This window comes from Medicago sativa, chromosome 8 (assembly GCF_051527215.1).
Source record: "Medicago sativa cultivar Bolivia chromosome 8, Bolivia_mono, whole genome shotgun sequence".
NCBI lineage: Eukaryota > Viridiplantae > Streptophyta > Magnoliopsida > Fabales > Fabaceae > Medicago > Medicago sativa.
In genome coordinates, this window is record NC_140756.1 from 70,801,746 (window position 1) to 70,829,069 (window position 27,324).

The following is a 27,324-nucleotide window of genomic DNA, read 5'->3' on the forward strand; positions in this document are numbered from 1 at the left end:
AACGCAAATCAATGAAGAAGAAACGCAAAGAAATGGATTAACAACGAAGAATCCATGGAAATCGATGAAGAATCGATGAAGATCAGAGGAAGAAGCTGCAACGGAAAACGGTTACGCAATCGTAACAAACTTTCCCAAAGAGGGAGAAAAAGCTCGTGATACCATATTAGGAAAAGAGAGAAATGATTCTTGTTGATATAAAAGTAGCATTACAGAGTATATATATACAATAATGAAGGTGTATGATAACAACATATAAGCTAGCAAGTAGGAAACTATTGTTGCTTGAGCGTCAAGTTATCTTGTTCCTTTGCTTTCTTTCCTTCATTCTCTGCATACTCTGATACCTACATGTGTCTATCTCTTTGTAAACTCAATATTATAGATATAAATAGTAAACAAATAAAAGTAAACGGTCCTAACTCCTAAGCTTTTTTGGTGGTGCTGAGGGTTTGAACCCCAAACCTTGTACATATTATATATTGTCCATAACAAATGAGTTAAGTTCACGATGACTAACTACCAAGCTACTTACCACATTATAGGCCAATTTCCTTGCCACATAATTTCTCCAGGACTATATATTTATACTCCTACATTTTTTTTGTCCATTGCGTCCTTATCGCGTGCTTCATGAGCTAATATATGTATTGCTTAATGCTTTAATATTTTTAAACTGCGAACAGCATGAGTCTCACGGTGATGTAATTTACAAAATTTTAATTGAAATCAGTCATTGAATGATATTTCATATTTTAATCTCCATAGCATAGTAGTTGAATAAAGGCTTAATTGCATGTTTGGTCCCTTATGTTTATTTTAGTTTTCAAGTTGGTCCCTTACGTTTTGAAAGTTTCAAGTTGGTCCCTTACGTTTTAAAAGTTTTCAAGTTGGTCCCTTACGTTTTGAAAGTTTCAAGTTGGTCCCTTATGTTTATTTTAGTTTTCAAGTTGGTCCCTTATGTTTATTTTAGTTTTCAAGTCGGTCCAAAACATAAGGGACCAACTTGAAAACTAAAATAAACATAAGGGACCAACTTGAAAACTAAAATAAACATAAGAGACCAACTTGAAAACTAAAATAAACATAAGGGACTAACTTGAAACTTTCAAAACGTAAGGGACCAACTTGAAAACTAAAATAAACGTATGGGACCAACTTGAAACTTTCAAAACATAAGGGACCAACTTGAAAACTAAAATAAACATAAGGGACCAAACATGCAATTAAGCCTTGAATAAACTTTGTTTTGCACCATGTCACCCTCGCTATTGGTTGACAACAACACAAGCTTACAAGATTAACGTCAAACAATGCCCTTGACCAAAAACGGTTCCAAGGGCTATAATAATATCGGTGAGTTTCATGGCAAATAATATATTCCTAGCTGTAAGAACTAAGAACATTTTTAAATAGTACTAAAATGAAAGGATTTGTCTGTGTTACCACACTCACCTTCTCTATAAATTAGAGCTTTAATTCTTCATCATCGAAAGAGAGCTATTCATAGTAAAAAAATAACATTAAATAAGACAAGAACAGTACAAGAGATGGCTATCAATAATGGAGAGGAACAACAAAACCAACTCATCGGAGACGCAAATCTTGCTCACAAGACTCTCCTTCAGAGTGATGCACTTTATCAGGTATCCACAATTATCTATTCATCTATTTTAATTTAATTCTGTTTTTTACATCGAAATTTCGTATACATCTCTGTTTAATTTCCACTATTATTTTCTCATTTATCTTGTTTCGGATCTTTACTTTGTTGAAATATAAACTATACAGATTCATTCATTAAATGATGTATGTGGTTTATAATAAAATCATATACATCATTAATTGATTGAATCTAAAATATAAATTTTTGCTTATAATAGTGACAAAAGTGTGTATTTTTTTGCCAATTATAAGCCTCTTATATTTGATTATTACACTTATATTGTGTTTTGTCAACAAAAAAAAAAAACTTGGGCTGTGCAGTATATACTTGAAACAAGTGTGTTTCCAAGAGAACACCCTTGCTTGAAGGAGCTCCGTGAGATGACAGAAAAACACCCTCGGTAAGATCATACGTTGTTTCTTTGTCTCTCCTTATAATAAAAAAACAAACTTGCAAAATATTCCCAACAAATATTTTTGGAACAAACTGTGTCAACCCAAATATATGTTATTTTGAGAAATGCTTGTTTTCACTTTTTTAAAGTGGGTGGAGTGGATATATTAATTAATTTTATCAAAAAGAAGAGTAAAGTGTAGTGATAATTGCTCATAATAATTAAGTTAAGATTACGATAAAACTTATAAACTTGTACTACATATAATATTATGTAATAATTTTGAAATTATTAGTAACATCTATTTATTTCAAAAAAAAAAAAAGTAACATCTATTGTAATTTTATAGTATATTTCTTTTTTATTTTGAAATAATTAATAGCATATTTCTTAAAATATGAATCTTATAATATATATTTGATATTATACCAAGTAGTATATACTTGAATTCTTTGCTAATTTGATAGGTTTGATCTCTGATCCATGCTTATGAAAAAATATATATATCGAGAAAAGTCAATTATTTAAATGAATTTTAGTAATCTCAAAGGTTTAGTTTTGGCATATAAAAATTGTATCAATATGTATATTGAAACAGGAACCATATGGCTATACCCGGTGATGAAGGACAACTTATAAGCATGTTGGTTAAGCTTATCAATGCAAAGAACACAATGGAAATTGGTGTGTACACTGGTTACTCTCTACTCTCCACTGCCCTTGCTCTTCCATCTGATGGAAAGGTAAGGCTCCACCTTATTACTCATCTATCCTTATTTATAAGATTATACACTTTTTACGTATATTAAGAAGTATAGTTAATTATTATGTCCAATTTATGTAAAATTATTATTTTACTTAATTGCAGTTTTGGTTCCTTATTTAAATAGAACCGCAACTTGGTCCTCCTATTTTTAATCGCGTAATTTTGGTCCCTCATTTCAAATTCGTTGACTAATTCTTGATTTTGATGATGTGATAATAAATTGTACACTCTCAACATCTTTTATCATTTCAACTAATCTTCTTTTGACTTTGTATGTTGATCAAGACTCATTTTAATTAACATCATACTTTGTAAGACTCTCAAGAATTTGACCATTCGTTTTCAAGTCATGTCATCTAATATATTGCCACATCATCAAATTAGATGGTTAAAATCATGTATTAGTGTAAAAAGCTATGAAATGTCGACCAAAATTGAGCAACTCGAAATATGAAGACCATAATTGTGGTTTTGTCAAAAGATGTGGACTAAAACTGAAGTTAAGCATTATTACTAATTTATCATTTGCGTGCATTCAATGATGACTTTTTATATTTACTAAAAAAAAAATAATGACTTTTTATATTACTATACAAATTAGTACACCTTCATTTCTAATTATAAGAACTTTTTTTTTTGACAAATTATTATAAGACCTTTTAAAAGTATTTCTTTGTTCTTAAATATAATATCTTCTATAAATTTTTAAATAAATTTATTACTTTTTTTTCAGTTATATCTCTTATTAATACTATAAATATCTCTTGAAATATAGAAAGTCAACATTGAATGCATTTATATACTAAAAGCATCTCCAAAGCCGGAAAACGTTCAATATTGGTAGCAAAACGTAACTCTACTCTCCATAAGCCCCAACTTCACCCGTTTCTCCTGTCCCTACTCTCATTCTCGCTCATCGGAAATGTTTGATGCTTCTTGGGGCTTCTTTGGCGAACGTGAAGTCACCGGATGAATTGTCGAGTAGATAGATCAGATCCGGACGCGGCTGTTGCTCCGCGGTGATACGGACCTGCGGGGGCAGGAGATGTTTTGTCTAATAGCTTGTACAATCATTGTCTCTCTCTTATTAGGTATTGGCTTTGGACCTGAGTCGAGAATACTATGAGCTGGGACTGCCCATGATTGAAAAAGCGGGAGTTGCTCACAAGATTGACTTTAGGCAAGGACCTGCTCTCCCTTTTCTTGATGAACTCCTTCAAGATGTATGTTTGCTTCATTTCTGACCAACTTTATTTCATTATCAATTACTATTACTATTCTTTTACAAAGTCCAATTTGATTTCATCCATATGCATGTTTCGCAAACTTAGAATATAAAAATGTATTATGATTAATTAACTAATTGAATTGGTGTCCATTAATTTTACAGGAAAATAACAAAGGGACGTTTGACTTTGTTTTTGTGGATGCTGATAAGAATAACTACTTAAACTATCACGTGAGGATGATTGATCTTGTTAAGGTTGGGGGACTAATCGGATACGATAATACCTTATGGAGTGGATCAGTGGCGGTTCCATCTGATGCACCTATGATGGATTTCATTAGGAATTTACGTGGTTATGTGATTGAGTTCAACAAACATCTAGCTCAAGATTCAAGAATTGAGATTTGTCAACTCTCTATAGCTGATGGGATTACCTTATGTCGCCGCATCAACTAATCTCTCATTTGTGATGAATTGTGTGCTTGTAGAATTTGGATTTTTATTTTCAGTTTCAGTTTTTAAACAAGCTCGTGGAGTGTGTCATAAATATAATAATTATGATTTTAATATATATAACATTTTACCTTTGAAAAACATAAACATAAAATATTTTGCATGCATGAGTTTTTCAATTGTATTGATTATTATTAGTAAGGAGTGCTTGTGGTGCGGTTTGGATCGATATGTGACAAAAAGTTACCCAATCCAAAAATTTAAATATGGTTTAGTGTGGCCGTATTAAGCATAAATTTTTTGTCCTTCATGTAACCCTTAACCATTGTATCAAGCATATCACATTCGAGAGCAAACACATCCCTTGACACGATTGTCTCTCCCTTTTACTTTCTTTTCACATCTCTCCAGCAAGTCATCTTCTTGTGACGATGTGTGATATGATCCGACAAAACCATCTCTTTAATGGATTCCTTGGTTGGTTCATGGTTTTAGTCTAATGACCTCCTGGCTCCTTTATCAAGTGTTTCATTGACGTTGAAACCATTTGCGATGGTTCTGTCTCCACTGAAAGCAATTGTCGCCACACAGTTACGAGTGCACGGAGAGAGAAGAAAACTTAGCATAGCTATTTTTAGAAGGCTACAAATATATTTTTCTCATCTTCACAAAGTGTGGAAGTGGTGTAATAGATTGTTTTTGTGTTAACACTTCAATTCTCATAAAAAAAAAAAAAGGGTTTTGATAATTAAGAGTTCAATCGTGAAGTACGTATAGTCTCGTCAAGAATTCTCACAACTTCACACATATTGAAGAAAAAAATATATATAAATGAAGGAGAGGGGACAATATTTTTTTATTAAGCTACCATTATCAAGTATTATTGGTTATATACCATTATCGCTAATATAAAGTGGTAGATATTGATATGAGAATGTCTACGTAAGTTTAGTTCAGTTGGTAAACATGTTGCTTAATATATCGAGGGGTTGAGATCAAACCTCATATACCTCACTTATTCACCTTAAAATTGTGAGACAGTAAAGTGATACAATTTTTTTACAAATAGTCATTTTGTTTATCTTACGACAAAATAGTAACTACGACAAAATAGTAACTACTTTTTTGCAAAAATTAAAAATCATTCGCGTACAACTATGAATGAAAATTAATCTTTCAAACTTTATGAAATTCAAATGGATAGCAATAATGTTGGATGTCTAAGTCCGGGTCCAAACTCCAAACTCGGAGGGAATAGTAATATACAAACAACAACTAATAATTAATTAAAAATGTTTGTTTTTAGTGTGATTGGGGTCAATATTATATTTAGTGGACTGAGGTCCCATGCCAGTCACGAGGCTTTTCATAAAAGACAACAATGTTATGTTCTTTGATCAATCAATAATCATCAAATTGAGTCACGCACCTTCTCCTCCTAAATAAGTGTCAAAAGCATAGCAATATAAACAAAAACACCAACTTCGTTTACCTTTTAAAACTCTTCAACATTAATCACACTTCTCCACTCAACTAGCTTCTATAGAATCCAGCCAGAGATTATCATAATCACCACCTACCATGGCTGTAAACTTTAGCTCCATCCCCATAATTGGTAATTCAACTCTTTCCCACTTTATCATAACCTTGGTTTACTATATTATTATTACTAGAAGAATTAAACCATGTTATAATTGGATTCTCTTATGAAAGTTTCTACTATGTTTTTATTTTTGGAAACTTGTATCCAATCTTGGACCGACTAATTCAGGAGATTAATCCTACCGTCCACTAGCGGGAAAATTTTTACCATGTTATCAATGGATAATAATCATTTAGTAAAGATTCAGCAGTTTACTTTTTGTGTGATGCAGATATTAGTCATCTTTTAGCCAAGTCAGATGATCCAAAAATGGCTGAGGATCCTGCTGTACTTGATGTTGTTGCACAATTGGATAAGGCTTGCACAGAAGCAGGGTTCTTTTATGTGGTAATTCTTCCATCTTTGAACCATTTTTTTACCTTTTACTTTGTAGTTTTACACTTCTTTTTTTGCTGTAATTGAGGGAAACAAAAAGGTCATTAGTTTTGGAATTATTAGATAAAATTTGTAAGAATCTGCATTGCATATATAAAATTACATATATCAAAGAGGTTAGTTTTTATGGAACAGTGGGTCCACTAAAACTTTTACTAACATATTTGATGTTATGAATTTCATATACATAACTAACTAATAGTACTGGAAAATTGAAATGGTTATAAACAAATAATGGCACAAAACATCTGAGTAAATTAGATGAAGATAAAGCATTGATACATAATAAATGAATCCGGCTTTGAGTTAATTTGATAAGTTAGATTATGCAAACTTTAGCCAATCCATTGTCATGAACACTCTTTTGATTCAACTTCTGTTGTTCAACTCAAAAAATTGATCAACTATACCATTTTCTAAGGGTCGGTGAAAATGGTCGGTGTATTATGGAGGTGAAAAAATTGTGTTTAAGACTAATTTCAGTCGCTGTGGTCCTTGATTGACAGAAAGGCCACGGTATTCCTGACAGTCTTCTTAAAGGAGTTCGAGATATAACGCGTAGATTCTTCGAACTTCCGTATGAAGAAAAGGCGAAGATCAAAATGACTCCGGCTAATGGCTTCAGGTTTTATTGGTTGCATTGATCCCTACATCAAAACTTTATATATAAGCATCACTTCGGTGCATACTTGTTCCATCAGTTTATAGTTATATTAATACCGGGCTAACTTCTGCTGCAGAGGATATGAGAAGATTGGAGAAAATATAACTGAAGGTGCACCTGATATGCATGAAGCTATTGATGTAAGTCTTAATTTTTGCTTCACATTAAATTAGGTGTCTATGTTCCTAGTGTGTTCTTATATAATAGATATGCTTTATTAAAGATGAGATTTTCTGAGTACATTTTCTTTCTCTAATTGAGCCTAGCATAGCAGGTTCAATGATTTATTCTGCTTCTTATGGTTCTATCAAGCAATAAATTTTCTCATTATTTTCCTTTAACAGTGTTATAGGGAAGTGACTAAGGGCATGTATGGAGATCTTGGCAAAGTTATGGAAGGATGCAACCAGTGGTATGAGGAAATAGGGTTTCCTATTTATTAATGCCTTCATTCCTCCACGCAAATAAATAACCACACTCTCCCTTCAATTTTAGCTGAATAAATGAATATTATGATATGCTTTTAATCCTAAATGCCTGATTAATTGGCCCTATTTGGATAAACAACTTAATTACGCTTTTTTCACAAAATGAGAGCTTATAGAAATTGTTTGTATAAGCTCTCCCAAACAGTTTCATTAGTGTTTATATCAGTAGATAAGCTCAAATAAATGAATCCAAGCCAGTCCAAAGAATATTCATTCAGTTAGATGGATGCCAAGGATTACCTTAGCTTTCGATCTTCTTTCACTTTGTGTTTCATTTTACAGGCCACAAAATCCTCCAAAGTTCAAATTTCTTATGGAGGAATATATTAGCCTCTGCAAAGGCATGTTTTCTCCTACCATATTTAACATTTTCATCGCATAAATTCCGGCTAAAGTTGTTTTTCTTATATTGTTCTTTTGGTTAGAGCAGATCTTGCCAAGAAAATTATGCGCGGAATTGCTTTAGCATTAGGTGGATCACCATACGAATTTGAAGGTGATCGAGCTGGTGATCCATTTTGGGTGATGCGTATAATTGGTTACCCTGGTGTATCCAGTGATGACATTGGATGGTAATGAAATCAATCCAAAACCTGAAGCTCTCTATTGTTTGTCTCTTTTATTTCCCTATGCTTGTTAGACCTTACATTATTGACCCCTTTTTCGTTTTTTCTCTTTTTTATCTTCCACTTCTTTCAATCAAAACCAATCCAGTGGAGCTCACACAGATTATGGTACATAATATCTTAACCTTTACATTATGACAAGTCTTGAATATATTTTTAGTCCAGTTAATGATTTCAGATGCTACTTCACAGGTTTATTGACATTGTTGAACCAGGATGATGATATAAATGCACTTCAGGTTTGCATTACATTGGTGCTTTCTTGCAATATATGGCTAGTTGTGACTATTTTTAAGAGCGCGATGTTCTGTTTATAAAATTTTGACTAGTGAGCAGTACAAATCTTTTAATTTTGTCAGATTCTTTACGATTTTTTTTCGTATTTTCACTGTTTTCTTCAACCCCGTTTATGTTGTAAAATTGTTGCAGGTAAGAAACCTATCTGGCAAGTGGATATCGGCACCTCCGGTTCCTGGGACATTTGTGTGCAACATTGGTGACATGCTTAAGGTATCTTACACTTGAATACTACCTGAGATTTGGTGATCATTTGATTAAGTGTGGAAGATATGTAACTGCAGATATACTCCAACGGTTTGTATGAGTCAACTTTGCATCGGGTGATAAACAACTCCTCAAAATATAGAGTCAGCGTAGTATATTTTTACGAGGTTAGCACTAATTGGTATGTATCAGTCTTTTTTACTGGTTTTTTCAGTTGCTTATATCATTTTCGACTACTGCATTCACAGACAAACTTTGATGCTGCGGTAGAGCCGTTGAATACATACAAAACAAGGATAAATGGTGACAAGAAGTTTGAAAGAGCCGTCTACGGAGAGCATCTAGTCAAGAAGGTCCTCACAAATTTTGTTGATGAGTGACTGTTTTTCTCTTTCTAGTGAATAATAAGTTAAGCAGCTTTGTATGTTGATAAGCTCCTGCTTGCCTGTCCAGATATACTAAGAATAATTTTAAGTCAAAGTCAAGTGTTTATTATTTATTATATTATTAACGTCTCCATTCTTAAAACTTATGCCTGAGAACACTTTCAGTTTAAAGACTAGACATGGGGCACTCACAATTGTACGATATCATCCAATGTATTATGAATCTTGACCCTGCTTTTCACGTATAAAACGCTAATCCAAGCTATAAAATGCTAAAGATGAAATAAACAAAATAGAACAAATAAAATCAATCAAGTCCAACAAGCAGTAATGTTATCAATAAGTTAATGTGGTCAAAAACATGCACCGATCCAAGGTATGAAATGTTGAAGACAAACACATATTTGTCGGCTAAGCAAAATAATCTGTGTTTTAACAGTTATGTGTACAACACCACTGTCAATTGGCAATTGCCATAAGAATGAAGTCAAATACAACACAAGAAATGAGTGATTTGAACCAATCTCCTTTCTAATTGTTACAAAATTGTAAATAAACTATCTGTGTAGATATGTTTGCATTGCTTGGCAGAACCATGTCTGCCACTCGCAGACTATATTTCACTGCCCCGGTTTAACTTTGAACCACCGAATGTTTGTTTGGAGCTAGCTGTTTTGATCTGTGTAACTTTCTGTGGGTTCCATCTCGGTAGATTTGCGATAAAGTGGAATTCTAGTACCTGTCTCCCTAAGTTGATCTACCATGTCATAAAGATACTCAAAGGTAACTTTATATTGTTTATTAAAATCTTCCCTGATGTGTGGCTGAAGGCTGAACCAGTCTCCCAACAATTTATGAACATGGGAGCGTATTATTCTCCAAGGCACAGGGTACTTTTCACAAAGATTCAAATACTCTATTAACAGATCTGCCTGGTCCAGTTTCCCATCTACAAAGGTTCCTTCTTCACAGCCGGACACCCATTCCTCCGTACGAAATCCGGCAAAGAGGGCTGGATTCTCGAGCAGAGTCTCGGCAGAAAGCACACCTTCTACACCAGTCGCTTCCAAACAGTCTTTAACATCATCCATATGCCTTATGTTCCCATTGGCGAGGACTGGGATTCTGACTGCTTCCTTCACAGCCTTAATGGCTTTCCAGTCCGCTCGAAATTTACTCCCATCTTTCTCATCCCTCGTCCTCCCATGAACAGCTAAAAGCAAACAACCAGCCTCCTCAAGCATTTTAGCATACTTCAATGTGTCCTCTAATTTCGGAAAGAGTCTGATCTTGCATGAAACAGGAACTTCGAGGTTCAGAGCCAGCTTTTCCACCAACGATTTCACAAGAGGAAGGTTATCCATCAAGAAAGCACCATAGTTTCCTCGTTTAGCAATCCGCTGAGGACACCTATAGAATCACAAAATATGAAAATAAATCCACGAAAACCTTACGATCACAAAAATGTAACATCCAAAATCATTCACATTGTCAAGCAATACCAAAACACACCTGAATTTTTACTTAAGAAAATCATACTGTCCATTAGCCAATTTATTGTTTTTCCTAAGATTTGTATAGATTAGAAACCTTAAACGACTGTTAATTTGAAATGGAGGGAGTGTAACACTTTTTTGCGCATTCATGGCATCCGCTAGCTGAAACTAATCCTTCAAGGTATAAAGACCAAATTAAGGGGCTTACATCTCTCTACAATACCTCTACAGATGTTCTTCTACCCATATCAGTTTAATAAGATCAAACTATTGACCACATGCTTAGGGAACTAGATTATCTGCCAAATGTATCACACTTCAATAGCATGCCATGGACCATTCACTATCTTCCATAATATGCACTAGAATGTTACAATATGCATTAAATAGAGCTTTAATATTTTCACTCCAAGAATAACAGGATTTGTAGTATAGCAACCTACGTAGCACCAACATTTTAAATTGAAAGTGTGCGCCTAGAGTCCGACACGGGTGTGTATACACTCAATTCAATCACTTTCATTTTTCTGAAATTATTACTAGTGTCTACGTCAATGTTGTGTCTGACGTTGGTATCAATGTTCCACACATAGCATCCAGTGTGTCAAACAAAGTCAACCAACGATCAAACATCATATGTATTTACCTGTGTCTTGAATTGAATTTGTGACACCGTTATTTAACCACGACTTAATGCAACAAAACCACAAATTGAAACAAATTTTGTTCTAATCAACCACTCCTTAATTCCCTACCATATCCATTTCATCCTACTCATAAGTAGCAAACACAAATAGAGATATGAATGAAATCAATAACAAAGACAATGCAAAGAAACAAAACATTACCCAAGATTAATATCAACATAATCAGTAAAAGGCTCAACTCTCCGTGCAGCTTCCAACAACACATCAGGATCATTGGCACAAAATTGAACAAAAAGTGGTCGATCCTCCTAAAAAAAACACTCCCAAAGTCACAATAGAACTGCAATAACAACACTAGTGGTAGTAGAAACATTAAAAATAAATACCTTGCAAGTGGTGAATTCTTCATTCCTATACTTTTCAGCCTCAGTGAAAATCCTCCCATGCAACATTGGAGTATACGCAGCTTGAGCACCGTACTTCCGACACAGCATCCTGTACGGTAACTCCGAATTATCAACCATCGGAGCAACAATCAATTTGGGTCGACCCAATTTGGTCCAATGAGCCCACGCGCGTTCAACGCGTGCATCTGCTCCGGTGAGGGTTAGGTTACGTGGAGGGTGTTCGTTTTCGGGTTCCGGAGAAGTTCGGGTCTGGGCCATAACTGAATATGAATATGGTTGAAGAACGAAAGATTTGATGTGAGAGTGAGAGGAGAAGAAGGAAGAAAAGGGTTTTGGTTGTTTCATGAGAGAATGAGAATGATGATGAAGGGTTTTGTTAACCAACCCATCGCCGCCAGATGATAACTTGAAGTTAGTGGACCAGTCAAGTTGCAGGTTAATTTGGTCCCTAAATAATTCATGACTTTCATTCTGGTCATGTAATTAATAAAAGTTTTATTTTGGTCTTGTAACTATGCTTCCGATAGTCAAATTAGATCCTTTATGTTAATTTTAACCTAAAATATCTAAGATGGACCGATATTGTATGTCATCCACCGTAGAACCTTATTAATTTATTTAATTTTAACCCTTTAATTATTTTAAAACAAAATAGATCATTTGATAATGCAAGATCATTAAATCTAATAGTGTACAACAAACACATGATTTTTCTTTCATTTTCTTCGTCTTCTACCTTTTATTTATTCTTCTTCTTCTTGCTCTTCATATGAACTTCATACCATATTCATCAACATTTAAGGGGAAAAAAATCCCGAAAAACAAAAGAATATGACTCAAAAATCATCACCACAACCCAAAAAAAAAAAGAGTGACTGGGTGAGGGAAGCTTTTGTATGACAGGGAGTGAGTGGGTTATACAAAACTGAGGTATGTGAGGGAATAAGAAAGCGAATTAAAGTTTTTTTTTTGTTATGATGGTGGTGCAATGAAGAGATTAGTTATTGTTGTTCTTTTTAGTTGATGAATTTATAGGTTTTGGGAGTAGAAGAGATGAAGATTTAGTGTTTTAAAAAAATGAAATTGAGTTTTTAAATTATTTTTTATTTTTGGATTTGAAGATGGATGGTGGTGATGAAGATCATATGAAGATGAAGAAGAAATAGAAAAACCAAAAGTCGACGGTAATACTGCTTGGGGAGGAACCAACACTAGGAACTTCACAATTCAAAGTGCCTATGAATCTCTAAACAATAGAGCTCAGCCTATCGAGGGAGATTGGAAAGCCTTGTGGAGTTGGAAAGACCCTCATAGAATTCAAACTTTTATGTGGATGGCGGCTCATGAGCGACTGCTCACTAATTATCGTAGGAGCAAGTGGGGTGTTGGAATATCTGCCACATGCTCTGGATGTGATAGAGACAATGAAACCACTATTCATGTCTTGCGGGATTGCCCTATAGCAACCCAGACTTGGATAAGGTTAGTCCCTTCAAATCAAATCTCTAATTTTTTTTCGTTTAACTGCATGGATTGGATCTTCAAGAATATCAATCATCATCTGCGTGGTATTCAGAATAAAAAGTGGAGAACAATTTTTTTAGTGGCTTGCTGGCACATATGGATGTGGAGGAACAAAACTATTTTTGAGGATGATTTTCGGCGTCCGACTGACCCAACGTATGCTATTCTCAAAATGGTTGAAGACATAGATAAATACTCCCACCATCCTTTGAAAACCCACCAATACAACACTATTTTTATTGGCTGGGAAAGACCTCAAGAGGGGTGGGTTAAGCTTAATTGTGACGGAGCATACAAGGATTCCTTGGGTCTAACTGGTTGTGGTGGTCTAATCCGGAACTCAGATGGTAGATGGCTTAAAGGGTACACTCGCAAAATCGGAAATTGTGAAGCGTTTTGTGCTGAAACGTGGGGAATGTACTTGGGAATGCAGCTTGCTTGGAGACATGGTTTCCATCATCTTCAAGTGGAAAGTGACTCAAAAACTCTGGTTGACATGATCACAGGGAAAATCAATATAAATGGCAATCCGCCCACCTTGGTGCGCCGTATACAGGAGTTTTTAAGGTGCAGTTCAATCATACATGGCGAGAAGGAAACAGGATTGCTGATTGGCTAGCCAATCTTAGTTTTTCTATGGACTCTTTTAATTTTCATGTTATGGATACTCCTCCTAGTGAGGTCTCTAGTCTCCTTTTTGATGACATTTCTGGGGCTAGTATGCCTAGAAACATTCATGTAACTTTGTAGTTTTTTTCGTTTTCTGGGAGTCAGGCCTCTTTTATTACCAAAAAAAAAAAATAGAAAAAAGAAGATGAAAAAAAAGAAGTTAAAATTATGTGTTGGTGGTTCACTACTAGATTTAATGGTCTTGCATGATCTAATGGGTTATTTTGTTTTAAAATGATCAAAGGTTAAAATTAAATAAATTAATAAGGTCTACGATGAACCACGTATAATATTGGTCCATCTTTCACATTTTTGGATTAAAGTTAACATAATGAGACTAAATTGACTAACAAAAATATATTTAAGGGACTAAAACAGAACTTTTATTAATTATAAGACCAAAATGAAGCTTGAAAATTATTTAGGAAACCAAATATGCAATTTAACCTAGAATCAAATACTTTCAAACACATATTTTATTTTAGGGCTAATTGTTCAAAATACAAAATCTGAAAGAACCTCAATAAAAAGAAAATACATATTCTACCCTTTTTTCTAAAAAATTTAGAGTATAATCTATGTTTTATTTTTTACAAATTTTTTTTTCTAAACTTCACGTATGCAGTAATTTCAATAATTAACTCTTTTTTCTAATACACTATTTTCAATACATGGGTTGTTGTCAGTTGTATCATATTTACTCTTGTTTTGGAGGAATAAAGAGAGTCACTTTCTTGATTATATTCGACCAAGATTATCGTGGCAAGTAATATGGTTCAAACTCACCAATATCATGAGACGACCTTGGCTAAGATTGAAGTTAATCGTCAAAAGAAGAGGACTCAGGTGAATTTTTTGTGGAGTTCATCGACTCGTGGTTGGGTTGCTCTCAATTCAGATGGTGCGAGCAAAGATGGAGCACGATCGTATGTGGATGTATTATTCGTGGAGAAAATGGGGAGTCGCTACCTATGTGATTATAGTAAATGTGTTGGGTAGCTACTGTAGCAGAGTTACGAGAGATTTTAGAAGAATTGTAGCTAGCTTGGGATCGTGGTTATAAAGGCAATTGAAGTTCGTGTTGACTCTTAGACTACGACTCGTTGATTGTCTCGTGGAGGGCATGATGAAGTGTCGAGGATGCAACTTATTCACATGATCAAGAGCTTAGTGGGGATGGACCGGAATATTAAGGTGTGCAAATCTTACCCTAAGGTGAATAAATATGTGGTTGCTCTTGCCAATGTAGGTTGCTAAGATGATTCCAATTTGATGATTTATGAGCAATGTCATGCTCAAGTTAGTTTATTTTATTTATAGATATTGCGGGTGTTATTGTCCAATGTTTAGTTGATTTGTAGTTTTGCTTTTTTCGGCTTAGGCCCTCTTATATTCAACAAAAAAAAAATTTGTATGGTCACACATAAAGTTTGTGACATTCATATGAATTTTAATCAATTAAAAATAGTGTGTTAACAAGATGCCTTAAAAAAGTGTGTCAATGAGTTATATAAATTTGGTTTTATCATGTACTTTTACCCTATTAATAAGAGAATGTTAATGAGAACAAGTCCCTTAAAAACAAGAGTATGTTAATGAGTTTGTTGTGAGAACTCGTCTATCTATTTCCAACCTACAAAAAAAATTATAAAATATTTCCTTTAATGTAGTTAGTTTGTCTCGGTTTTCTAATATATATGAAACAAAAATATTTATAAGTATTCCTCAAAAATAAATTATAAGTATGATACCTATGTTATATAAATTTATTTAAATCTCATTACTAATTTTCGATTTATATGTTTTCTTTTGAGTAAATTTTCGATTTATATGTTATTAATTTGACTTTGAAAAATGAAATTGTAAAAAAAAATTGTTCAACTAAAATAGATAGTTTTTTTTTTTAACAAATCAAAATGGAATACATTGCTCAAAAGAGAAGTGATTTACCTCGCACAAGGTGTGCTAAAGTGATGAATCACCCAATGTCTGAAACAAACAACAGACACCTAACAAAGATGCCCGCACCCAAGACAACAAACTAAAAAAATTACATGATACCCATACAAGGTAGTGGGTATCTCCACCAATCATGAAAACCAAACGGAAGAGGAACAACATTTGACGAAAGCCATAAAAAAAAAAATTCAGCTTCACTTTTTCTACAATACTAAGAGGATCAATAACCATATTGTTGAAGACATAGTTATTTCTCTCCTTCCAGATTGCCCAAGTACAAGCCAGCCAAATAACTTTTAAGTAAAAATGAGAAGACCTCGGCATACCCGCCAAATGTATAAACTGAGAGAAATGCTCTGTTACCGAACCTGAAAAAACACAAGGGACACCAAGCCACAAACAAACAAGATACCAAATTCTCCCAAAAAGGTGACACCTAATGAAAAGATGATCCGCCGTTTCAGGGACACCGCATCCGCCAACACAGACGTTGTCAGTTGGTTGAAGAACATGTCGATGCACCAAATTTGATCTTGTTGGAATTCTATCTTGAAGAAGACGCCAAGTAAACAAAGATACTTTTGAAGGAACCAGTTTATGCCACACGTCAAAAACAGCGACATCAGTTACAAGAACATCTGATGTAGTGAGGAAACGATAAGTCCCCTTAACCGTATATCCGTGAATCGGATCAAGCAACCACCGCCACAACTAAAATAGATAGTTAATTTTCAAAATTCCCATTATTGTGATGTAAATTTGAATTTGAAAATGAATTGAGTATATTTTATTGTTAATATCCCTTTATTTTCATTCGTTTAGCTTTGTTTAAATTTCACTTTTAAGGTCAAATGCATCTAAAGGTCCTTTAAGTTTTTCGTTTTCCCAAAGTGGTCCTTTAAGTTTCAAAAGTCTCAAACAAGTCCTTTTAGTTTTTGAATCGTTTCAAACAAGTCCTATTGTAGATAGCATAGTTGGTAATTGCTTCCTTGAACTCATTTTTGGTACCAAATCTGGCTCCTAACACCCACTTAAAATCAGTCATCTTTTTAGGTATGACAAATGGTGGGTAATGCTCTTTGTTGCTATCATCTGAATCATCACCATCATCCTATAAAATGACTTGTTTGAAACGATTCAAAAACTAAAAGGACTTGTTTGGGACTTTTGAAACTTAAAGGATCACTTTGGGAAAAACGAAAAACTTAAAGGACCTTTAGATGCATTTGACCCACTTTTAATATTCATAACAAAAAAAATGGTCAACTAAATTAGTTAGTTGATTTTAGAAATTACTATAATCATGATGTAGAGTTGTGAGAGGTGCTTTGTGAAATACTCCCTCCGTTTCAAAATGAGTGTCGTTTTAGGTGTTTACACACATATTAAGAAATGCAATGATTAAGGGAAAGAGAATGGTTATTTTACCAAATTATCCTTATTAACTATTAGTTAGTTTTATAAGTAATACTTTGGAAGTGGTGTGCAGAGTATTAATTGGAGGGTACAATTGAAAAGAAAAAGTTATTATTGCATTGAAAACTAAAAGCGACACTCATTTTGAAACAAATTTTTTTGGCAAAAGCGACACTCATTTTGAAACGGATGGAGTAGAAATCATGTTTCTTCTTTAGATACATGTCAAAGTGAACTTCTCATGGTGGAACAACATCTCCTTACCCAACAAGCCATGTTTCGTGATGGTATTTATTTTTTTTCTATTTTTTTAGACCGATCACTAAAATTTCAAATTCGTGTCAAATATTTAAAATATTCGGTTTGACCCAATTGCTTTTGATACTATGTTTTGTTTTTTTAAATTTATAAAAATGACCACCGTAAATAAACTGTTGTTTTTTGGATTTCCAAACTGTTGTATTTGGATTTCCAAATTCTATTATCTACCGAAGTTGTTACTATGTTGAGCCATGACCAGGTCGCTCTCTTTAAGACGTTTCGTGGCACTACCCAAAATTGTGCAAGGCAGACTATCAACCACGCCGCCTCCAGGATAAAACAAGCTCAGCTACAACTGTGCGGTTAACTACTGCACTGTAGAAAACCGTTCGAGATTTACACCTTTAAATATGGTACTAAGACCACTCTTTAATACTGAAACCACTTTAATATGGTATTGTTACCACTCTGTTATGGTGCTAAGACCACTCAAGTATGGTGACCACTCAAGTATGGTGTTACCACCATTCTAACTTTAATTTCTCCAAAGTATCAATATGGCACTACGACCACTCAAATATGGTGATACCACCATTTCTCCTCAAATAGAAAAAATATTGAAATAATTTTTATATACCGTTAAGATCATTCTTAATTCCGACGGGACATTGTTATTCCAAATAGGGACTATGATCTTAAAAGTACTCTTTATTTCGAATGGACATATATTATCGAAGGGACTATGTTTTTAAAATCATTCTTAATTCCGAAGGGACATTTAAACCGAAAAGGAACTATGGCCTTAAGAACACTCTTAATTCCGAAGGGACTGAAAAAAGGAGATGAAGAGAAGAAAGACTCGTCAACACAAGTCTAGAAAGGGAGAAGAGAGAAAGAGTTCCCGACAACTCAATGAAACTCTTTGGTGTGATTTTTGAACTAGGTGAGCTCTCCTTTTATAGGGAGAGTTTGTAACTAATTTGGAGAAACTTAAGAATTAAGTAAACTTAAAAATTAAGCAACCCACAGATCAACTCAAGTAACAAACTAATCGGATAAGTTCAAAAGAAAACAAACTCACAAAATTAGCTGAAACAAACTAATGAAAGAAAGATAGGAAATTCAGTTGGATTCTCAATCTTATCGCACCAAACATAACCGAAAATTATGGGAAGTGATATCCATGAATAAAAATAATAATAATTATTATTTTCATCATTATCAATTATTTAAAATTAAATACCACTATTTAAACACTACTAATGTGTGTGTTCTATTTTATGTGGGACCCCCACACTTTATTTTTTCAATTCACACAACACTAGATCAAAGTTTAATTACTTAATGTTTAATCTTCCAACCTTCCAATTTCTTTCCCTCTTCACACCAATGTTCCAACATAAACTTTCATTTTTATATTTATATGTTATTTAATTACCCATACAAACAAACAAAAACTAATCCTTAAAATAATCTCTATATACATGTATTCTAAACTACACTTTGCTTACATGTCACCTCACCAATGCCCCCCTTTCTAAATAATTTTCCAAGCATTCACCAAATGGCTCTCTCTTTTCTTTTTCCCTATTTTTCATCTATTTATTACTAAATATTTATCAATATTGAGTAGAAGGTGGTGTATTGTACTAATACAAATTACCCTCAAAGAAAATAGTCCATTTCGACCTCTTTGGGCTGCCTTTTTTTCATTCTTAAATTACCCTCAATTTTAAATACAAATAACATATATAACAAATAGATAAGAGTAAATTCAAATATTAAAAAAATGTAACAAACTCAATCTTTATTCTTCACGATATATCAATTTCTTTATCTTTTATTCTTTAGAAAATGTAACAAACTCAACCTTTATTCTTCCCGATATATCAATTTTTTTCTTTATCTTTTATTCTTTAAAAAAGATAATTGATGAGAGTGAATTCGAAATAAAATAAAAAAACGTAACAAACACAACATGAATATATGTTCAGATTTTTTTCTTTTATGCTTTAAAAAGTGTAACAAACTAGATCGAATATGTCTATATTATATATCTATACTATATATATAAAGAAAATATAAGATTTTGGACTGACTTTTGCATCATCCCAATTATACCTTAAAACAACTTTTTTCTATAATAATGATTGTTGTTGGTGTCATTAAATGATAAGAATTTAGATTATATTTTTTTGTTGTTATATTCTTGATGTCATTGAAATAGATAAACAATGTTAGTTTGGTTTGTTATAATTTGAAAGTAACAATTTAATCAAAATCAAAATTTCATATAAAAACACCGTTCAAAATTTTTAAACTTTAACGCAATAAAAAGAACGAAAAGACGTGACCGTCTTTTCGCTAGTATAAATAAAATAGGTTGTTGAGTTGGCTTATTCTCCTTCCAATTATACCCTCAAACAAATTTGAATATGAGAATGTTATTTTATTGGTGTCATTCAAAAAGATAAGAATTTACATTATATTTGTTTTTTTTAAAGATATTATATTTGTTATACTGTTGGTAATTCTGCATGCAATATGCAAAATTCATATAATCTGTTAGGTCGTTGAAGGACTTGAAGGAAGATTCATCTTGTCCTGAAGGAACTTGTATGAAATTCAATTTCTGAAACAGAGGAGTTGAAACGCATTCCAACTCTTCAATCTGAAATAGATTGAGACTTTAAAAGGTTCCATGAAGACTGAAAGAATACAACATATTGAGCCTCGGCCAAAAGTAAGAGAAAATTTTTATTTGGTATAGATGATCATACCTAAGTTGAAATACCGAAACCAATTTTGGCATCCCTTTTGGCAATGTTGTATTCGCCCAAAACCTTCTTGCAGTGTTCCAGTTATGTTGGCTCCTATCTCGAAACCTTTGCAATCCTCAACTTTGATGCCGCAAGATACTTCCGTTTCACTTCCGGAAGCTGGAAATCTGTTGATAACTTTAGCTTGTATGGTGTAGTCGGATGCATAGCCGCCCTCACAAAGTCAAATACTTACTGCAGGATGTTTCCATCATTCAGCCTCCCCATGAGCCAAATGGGCTGCATCTTTAGTACCATTTCCATTTCAGCTACTGAGCTACTATCAACTCCACCAAAACCCTGATAATTTTCTTTGTTTTCATTAAAAAATACTAATGATAGAATACAATAATATCCATAGCTGTGTAAAAATCTACTTACATAGTTGTGTAAAAAATTGCTTTTGAAATGAAGTGTGGGTTCTTTGTTGGGAATTATGACATCTGCGATCAAATGAGGAATTATTTATTAATAAAAAAAAAAGTTATATTGTTGGTATCATTGAAAAAGAAAAGTATAGTTTGTTACATTATGAAAATGCATAATATCTATTATCTGTTCATATAATTTTAATCAAAATCAAAATAAGTTTAATCAAAAATTCATAAAAACTATCGTTCGTAATTTATATACGCATTAGCGTAAGAAGAAGGGATGGATGGACACAGAGTGCTCGTCTAAACGCTAGTAAACTATAAAACCCCTATCCAATAACTCGGCCTAACTTTGTATGTGTAACAAAGCTTAAAATACAAATTGTTTGATTCTTCCGTCTTTTCACTCATCCACTTAGTTTCTCGTAGGCACGTCAAATTGATCATTGACTTATTTATAGTGTCCACTATTTTTATAGATTTTTCGCGTAAGTATCTATGTTCTTTATTTCAAAACGAATTCTACTCTTATGAATTAGCTTCTGTATCCACATTTGTTCACAAAGATGTTATAAGAATTCTTTCTTATTTTTCAATGCATCCATGCAATGATACAACTGTTTTTACTCATTTGACATTATATTTGATCTACATTGTGTGTGGCTTCTTGGCAACGACCTAGCATTTATATTCTAACGTATTTGATCGATTTTATAGAGATTCAACTGAGTTATGTTGATTGACAATTGTGCAACACAACTCTGTTCTTTTATTCACGCTTGAGACCCATTTCTTTTATGTGAACCAAACCACTTTTGGTTTGGTCTAGTGTATTTGCAGTCGATTCTCACTAAAAAAGAAAAAGAAAAAAGAAACCAAACACGTTGACTTGAGTTGGATCATTAGATTGATTAGATATCCAAGGAACACACTTTAATCTCGTCTCATTTCACTTTATTAGATACCTAAACTTAATTTTGATTAAGTTACTTTAAATTTTCCGATCTCACCCACTCAAAAAAGAGAAATAAATTACTCTACCTCTATGTTAAATTTGTATTATTTATGACCTTTCGTGATAATGCCAATAACTTTTGATTGCTTCAAAAGGCCACTTCTGTTATTCACATCTTAATTCCAATTATTGGATTGACATTTTTCACAATTGCCAATTAGAAGGTAAAACATGGAGTTTAGCTATAGTACAAAAGAGTTGACACAACTTTAAAGCTTTTCATCAAATACTAAGCAACAAACACTTCATACTATACTATAGTGTTGGCGCCGCTATGCTAACCCCTTATTTCGTAGAAGAAATGTGTATTACTCTAAATTTGTTCAAATAATTGATGAAAATGTGTTCATACTTAAATCAAATCACATAGATAAAATTAGCTATTGTCATCACTTGGATTGCCAGAAGCAACGTGAAGAAAAAACAAGAGAGAAGATTGATATACTAGTATTTTATATGCATGATTGAGGTATACCACATGCGTGCAAATAATGAAATAGATAATGATGAATGAAGAAAGAGGGACCTATGTGTGGAACAAAGTTGACGTTAAGGCAAAGGCAAAGCAAGCAAAAGAACAAATTTGCAAACAAATGTAGGACCCATTTTTCAGTGCTAAAACTTATCAATTCTCACACCCACCCATTTTGACTTTGCCATCGGTTTTCCCACAAGAGCCATTCAAAACCTTCCAACCTCTCTTCAATGCACCTCATTTCCTATACCCAACCTTTTTCCTAGAATCCAAATGGTCCAACAAAATATTTTCATTTAAAAATAAAGACTCTCTAATTAATTTTCGTCCTACTCTCTCCGGTCCTATTTATAAGAGAAATCTTGATCAACAAAAGCGAACATATCTAGTCAAATGTTTACTCAAATGTTTCTTATAAACATGAGAGGGAAGAATATTCACCTTAAAGATGAATAAGTGGGATGTTCGGAGTTCGAATTCTGACCCCTACATATATTATGCATTATCCCTTACTAAGTGAGTTAAACTCACTAAAACGTGCAAGTAAGTACTACTTAATAGGAAAATGTCGAGAAATATATATTTGATACCTCGAGCTCACAATCGAATCTGCGATACAACACTTATCTATATTTAAAATGTGTGAGTTTCGTTGTTAGACTTTTAATAAAACTATAAAAAAAAAAAAAAAAAAAAACTCTAATTAACCCTTTCCTTTTCCCAACTCTCCACCCACTTTCATTCATTGATTTCATTCACACGTTTAGCCGTCCAACTAGCAACTTCCAACCCCTCTTTCTCTTTCAATCTTTTTTAGTCAACCGTCCTGTACACGACATGTCCCTCCTCTTCTGTTCAATTCTTTGACTAAGTCCTTTTCATTGCTTTTGTTTTTTCACTTTACTCTTTTTACAATTTCAAAGAAGGAAAAACAACCCGTTGAGCATTAGAATACAACGAGGAGAATCCAAAGATAATAAAGTAACCAAATAGAGGAAAACAAATTGAAAAAAAGAAATAAAACCCCACTTTCTTTTCTTTAACTTTGAAGATTCAAATCCGTTTACCAAATCCACCATCTTGACTATTTTTTAAGGATTGTACTTTGAAATTAAACAACCACCAATTTCCTTCAACATTGAGTAAAACATCATTAATTCTACAAACCATAACCAACCAACAATTTACTACCATTTTGAAAAATGTACTAACATTGACTATGATGATTCTAAAATAAGATTGCTAGCATCAGCTGCAGAAAGAGAGTGATTGTGCTCTCCTTCATAGGTAACTACCAGCATAGAAGCATCATCAAGAGCTCTCTCTACATGCTTTCTTGCTGGACACCCTCTCACACTGCTGCACTTGTAGTATCCCCTGTCATTGTTCCAAAAATTACACAAAATCAGCATCATTCACTCACAAGATTCATCATCATAGACTCAAAAACCCATTACACAAAAAAAGTCAAATAAAAAATATCCTATAATCAATCATAAACATTTGGTCCACTAAAAATTTTGAATAGTCTAGCTACTACCTAGCACAGATACATAAAAAATCTAGCACAAAAATAGAAATAGAAATCTAGCACAAATACATATAAATTGTATAAAATATATAGGTTCATATACATAAGGGAAGGAAAAAAAAAAAAACCAATTTATGATGTAATTGAATTGAAAGTACCTTGGATGAGGTGAACCTTTAATAGGTTTCTGACCATATTTTCTCCAAGAATAATCATCTGGTGGAATATCAGCCATCTTCAAGCTAATTGCAGGAACTCTAACAACCCTCTTCAATCTCATTTTCCTACTGCAACAACCCAATTCAGAATATAAGAAAAAACATCTAAAAATATCATTTTTCATTTTCAATATAGAAAAATAAATAAAGGGTTTTGATTCTTTTGAAGAAAGTTTAGGTGTAATATGAAGATTTCACATACCTTTTTTTGGAACAATGACAACGGCTAGAAGAACTACCACACTTTCCCGAACCCAAAGTCTCAGAGCTACACTTCCTTTTCAATGAAGAAGAAGAGAGTGGTGGCTTACCAACAGATGAAACATGAGACAGATTTGTAATCTGAAAAGCACCCGCCGGCGACGACATCGACGGTTGTTTGCTGTTGTCGTCGCCAGTGAGTGAAGAAATGAAAGAATTACCAGCAGAAGAGTATGAAAAATTAAGAGTTTTAGAAGAATCATTTCTCTTGATTATAGGACGGTGAAGGGTAGAAGAAACAGTTGGTGGAATCTGTTGCAAAGGTGTAGCGTTGAAAATCATTGGTTCAGAAGGTTGAACTTGTAGGGTTTGTGATGGTGGTGGTGGTTGTGGTAAAGGTGCTTTTCTGAAACGAGCATGACCAGTTCTTGTTTTTTCAAGCAGTGAAATAACACGTTTGAACTTGGAAACAGCTATGTCTGCAACAGCTTTGCAATCTCTTTCTATATCCATAGTAGCGTTGTTGTTATTGTTGTTAGGGTTTGAAGGTGAAAAGGAAGAGGAAGAAGATGAAGAAGGTTGGTATTTGTGACGTGCTTCTGAGAGAAGTTTTATGAGTTTTTCAACACTTTCTAAACCAGAAGCTGCTTCTTGGACAGCATTTTCTTCTGCTTTGGTTGTGAAAGCTTGGTTTCTGTTGTAGCCTGTCATGAGCTCCACGGCCATTGTTGTGGCAACAAGACCATAGAAGAAGAAGAAGAGGATGTGATGAGAGAGAGAAAATAAAACGGGTGAGAATAAAGAGGTAGAAAGAGAGAGGGTGTGTGTTGACAAAGAAAAGAAAAAGAGGTTATGTTTATGACTTTATGTCATGTAAATAAATGTTTTCTTCAAAACAAATTGGTCAAGGAAAAAATATTAGTCAAAAAAATCTTAACTTTCTTAATTTCATTTTTCAAAAATCTTAATTTTCTTGATTTTATTTTCAACAAGAAATTTAGTCAAAAAGAAAATGTTATTGGTAACAAGTATTCTAAAGTTTAGTCTTAGTTTGTTACATTCATCTACTGTCATTTAGGAAAGAAATAAACATAATAGGAACTAAGGAGATTCGTTAGTTAAAATGAATCTCGCTAATGTATCACTAGTTTATTTATATTCATTTTTGTTAAAGTAGTTTGTTTGGTCTAAAATATTTGCCCGGTCTTACTATAAAAGTTTTATTTGTAAAAATATTGTCTTAAAATGAATTATCCTTAGCAAGATTTTTTTATGACTTTATGTTATGTAAATAAGTGTTTTCTTAATAATTTTTCAAAAAGAATTTTAGTCAAAAAGAAATTTTACTACTAGTAATGTATTCTAAAGTAGTCTTAGCTACATTCCTCTTATGAAAAAGATAGATATAATGGGGAAATTAGTGAGACCATTATGGAGATTCAATAATCAAAATGGATTTTACTAATTTATCATTTGTGATCATCTCTTTTATAAATGAATGGTAAATAAATAGAATAAATTTCAATTCAAGTTAAAGTAGTTTGTTTAGTGTAAAATATTTGCTCTGTCATATTATGAATGATCTATTTGCAAAAAGATTTGTCTTAAAATGCATCATCATTTCAATTTTTAAGATAATATTAATTACTTGGCTTAAGCGCAAATATTGTCCTCTTATTTTGACTATTTTGCGGATTTTATCTTTTTATTTTAAAATCTGACAGTTTTGGTCATTTATCGTGTTTTTGAACTAAAATATTGATAATGTTGTGATATAATTTAAATGAAGCAATATATGATATGACGATGAGAAAAGATCGATCGATGAAATTGTAGGAAAATCTTTTTAAAACTTCATTTAGATTGAATAATTTTTTAAAGGGATTTAAAATGAGTAATATAACCATAATTTAGACAAAATATTTGAAGGAGATGTCATAACTATCAAGTTTTAAAATAAGAGGATTAGTTTCACAAAACGGTGAAAATAAGGAGACTAAAATTGTAATGGGTTAATTAAAAATGGTCCCTGTAAATATTCAGAATTTTGCTTTTAGTCCCTATAAAATAAAATCACACTTTTTAGTCCTTATAAAATTTTCCATCAGCATTTTTAGTCCCTATAAATTTTTTCCATTAGCATTTTTAGTCCCTATAAAAAATTTCCATCAACATTTTTGGTCCCTAAATTGCTTAAAGAAAATGTCACAGAGATTAAAAAGTGTGATTTTCTTTTATAGGGACTAAAAACAAAACTGTGAATATTTATAGGGATTAAAAACTTAATTAACCCAATTGTAATTCAACCTAATTATTTTTTAATTATAATATTCAATTATGTTTTATCTTGGTTTTCGGGTGTCAAACATTGATTACGTTTGAACCTTTCTAACCGGTGATATCTCATTTTTTCTTGGGAAGGGAAAAAGTAAGCAAAACCCTTGAGAATCGAGGTCCGGGAGTTGTTTTCGCTACGGGAAGGTGTTAGGCACCCATAACGACTATAGTATCCTATAGGAACCGTCTTTAATTTCTACGCGCGCGCTTTATTTTTAAATGCTATTTTGAAATGTTATTTAAACCTAAGAATGTTCTAAGTGAAGAATTGGAGGGAGAAGAATGTGTTTGAATTTTTATTTTAGTTGAATTGAAGGAATTTTGTTCCTTGCCTACGTACCCGTTTAAGGGATCAAATCCACCGTAGTTCTCTTCCAAAAATGTTTTTGTTTTTGTTGGTTGATTTTAAGTTTGAAAATGGATTTTGAAGAATAGAAAGAGGCCTCAAGGGCATGAGATTTAGAAAAGAGTGGGGTTTGATTAGTTATTTGCAAAAACAAGTCAAAGTATGATTAAAATTTGTTGAAATTTGATTAAGAAAATAAAAGGAAAATTCAATGGGGTTTTGACCCCAAGGTTTATTATGAAAAATGCTTGAGTGAAGTTGTTCACATTTGTTTGGAAAATTGGTTTTTTCTAAGTATAAGTCCTAGGCATTCACCTAAACATACAATCCTAAACATACATCTAAACATGCATATTCTAGCTATATTATAGTGATGTGTGTGCATGTGTCGGTGTTTGTGTCGGTGTACATTATTA

The 27,324-nt window shown here is 33.0% G+C and overlaps 4 protein-coding genes and 1 long non-coding RNA gene across 6 annotated transcripts; 2 read left to right on the forward strand and 3 right to left on the reverse strand.

Moving 5' to 3' along the window:
- Positions 1-1,492: 1,492 nt before the first annotated feature.
- LOC146901089 (caffeoyl-CoA O-methyltransferase 2-like) lies at positions 1,493-4,661 on the forward strand. Its single transcript, XM_085734021.1, has 5 exons — positions 1,493-1,646; positions 1,987-2,066; positions 2,659-2,803; positions 3,918-4,049; positions 4,217-4,661. Exons 1-5 carry the CDS (start codon positions 1,551-1,553, stop codon positions 4,508-4,510), a joined length of 747 nt encoding a protein of 248 aa, XP_085590147.1. The 5' UTR covers positions 1,493-1,550; the 3' UTR covers positions 4,511-4,661.
- Positions 4,662-5,906: 1,245 nt separating this feature from the next.
- LOC146901090 (homoarginine-6-hydroxylase 2-ODD-C23) lies at positions 5,907-9,463 on the forward strand. The gene is made up of 12 exons (XM_085734023.1): positions 5,907-6,122; positions 6,382-6,497; positions 7,052-7,170; positions 7,286-7,349; positions 7,554-7,621; positions 7,980-8,038; positions 8,128-8,269; positions 8,412-8,431; positions 8,516-8,562; positions 8,753-8,833; positions 8,905-8,994; positions 9,076-9,463. Exons 1-12 carry the CDS (start codon positions 6,089-6,091, stop codon positions 9,205-9,207), a joined length of 972 nt encoding a protein of 323 aa, XP_085590149.1. The 5' UTR covers positions 5,907-6,088; the 3' UTR covers positions 9,208-9,463.
- Positions 9,464-9,529: 66 nt separating this feature from the next.
- On the reverse strand, positions 9,530-12,195 carry LOC146901091 (FMN-linked oxidoreductases superfamily protein). Its single transcript, XM_085734022.1, has 3 exons — positions 11,743-12,195; positions 11,558-11,664; positions 9,530-10,623 (listed from the first exon to the last, which is right to left on the reverse strand). The coding sequence occupies exons 1-3, from the start codon at positions 12,106-12,108 to the stop codon at positions 9,879-9,881; spliced, it is 1,218 nt and encodes a 405-aa protein (XP_085590148.1). The 5' UTR covers positions 12,109-12,195; the 3' UTR covers positions 9,530-9,878.
- A 7,825-nt stretch (positions 12,196-20,020) lies between these two features.
- On the reverse strand, positions 20,021-20,858 carry LOC146901092 (uncharacterized). Its single transcript, XR_015022165.1, has 2 exons — positions 20,793-20,858; positions 20,021-20,711 (listed from the first exon to the last, which is right to left on the reverse strand). It is a non-coding gene; the product is annotated as an uncharacterized LOC146901092 (long non-coding RNA).
- A 2,421-nt stretch (positions 20,859-23,279) lies between these two features.
- On the reverse strand, positions 23,280-25,057 carry LOC146901093 (putative WRKY transcription factor 15). Of its 2 annotated transcripts, none has more exons than XM_085734025.1 (3): positions 24,227-25,057; positions 23,965-24,090; positions 23,280-23,652 (listed from the first exon to the last, which is right to left on the reverse strand). In XM_085734025.1, exons 1-3 carry the CDS (start codon positions 24,949-24,951, stop codon positions 23,493-23,495), a joined length of 1,011 nt encoding a protein of 336 aa, XP_085590151.1. In that variant the 5' UTR covers positions 24,952-25,057; the 3' UTR covers positions 23,280-23,492. The 2 variants fall into 2 exon arrangements, with proteins under 2 accessions (XP_085590151.1, XP_085590150.1); XM_085734024.1 differs by having other exon boundaries at positions 23,965-24,093.
- Between the last annotated feature and the right edge of the window lie 2,267 nt (positions 25,058-27,324).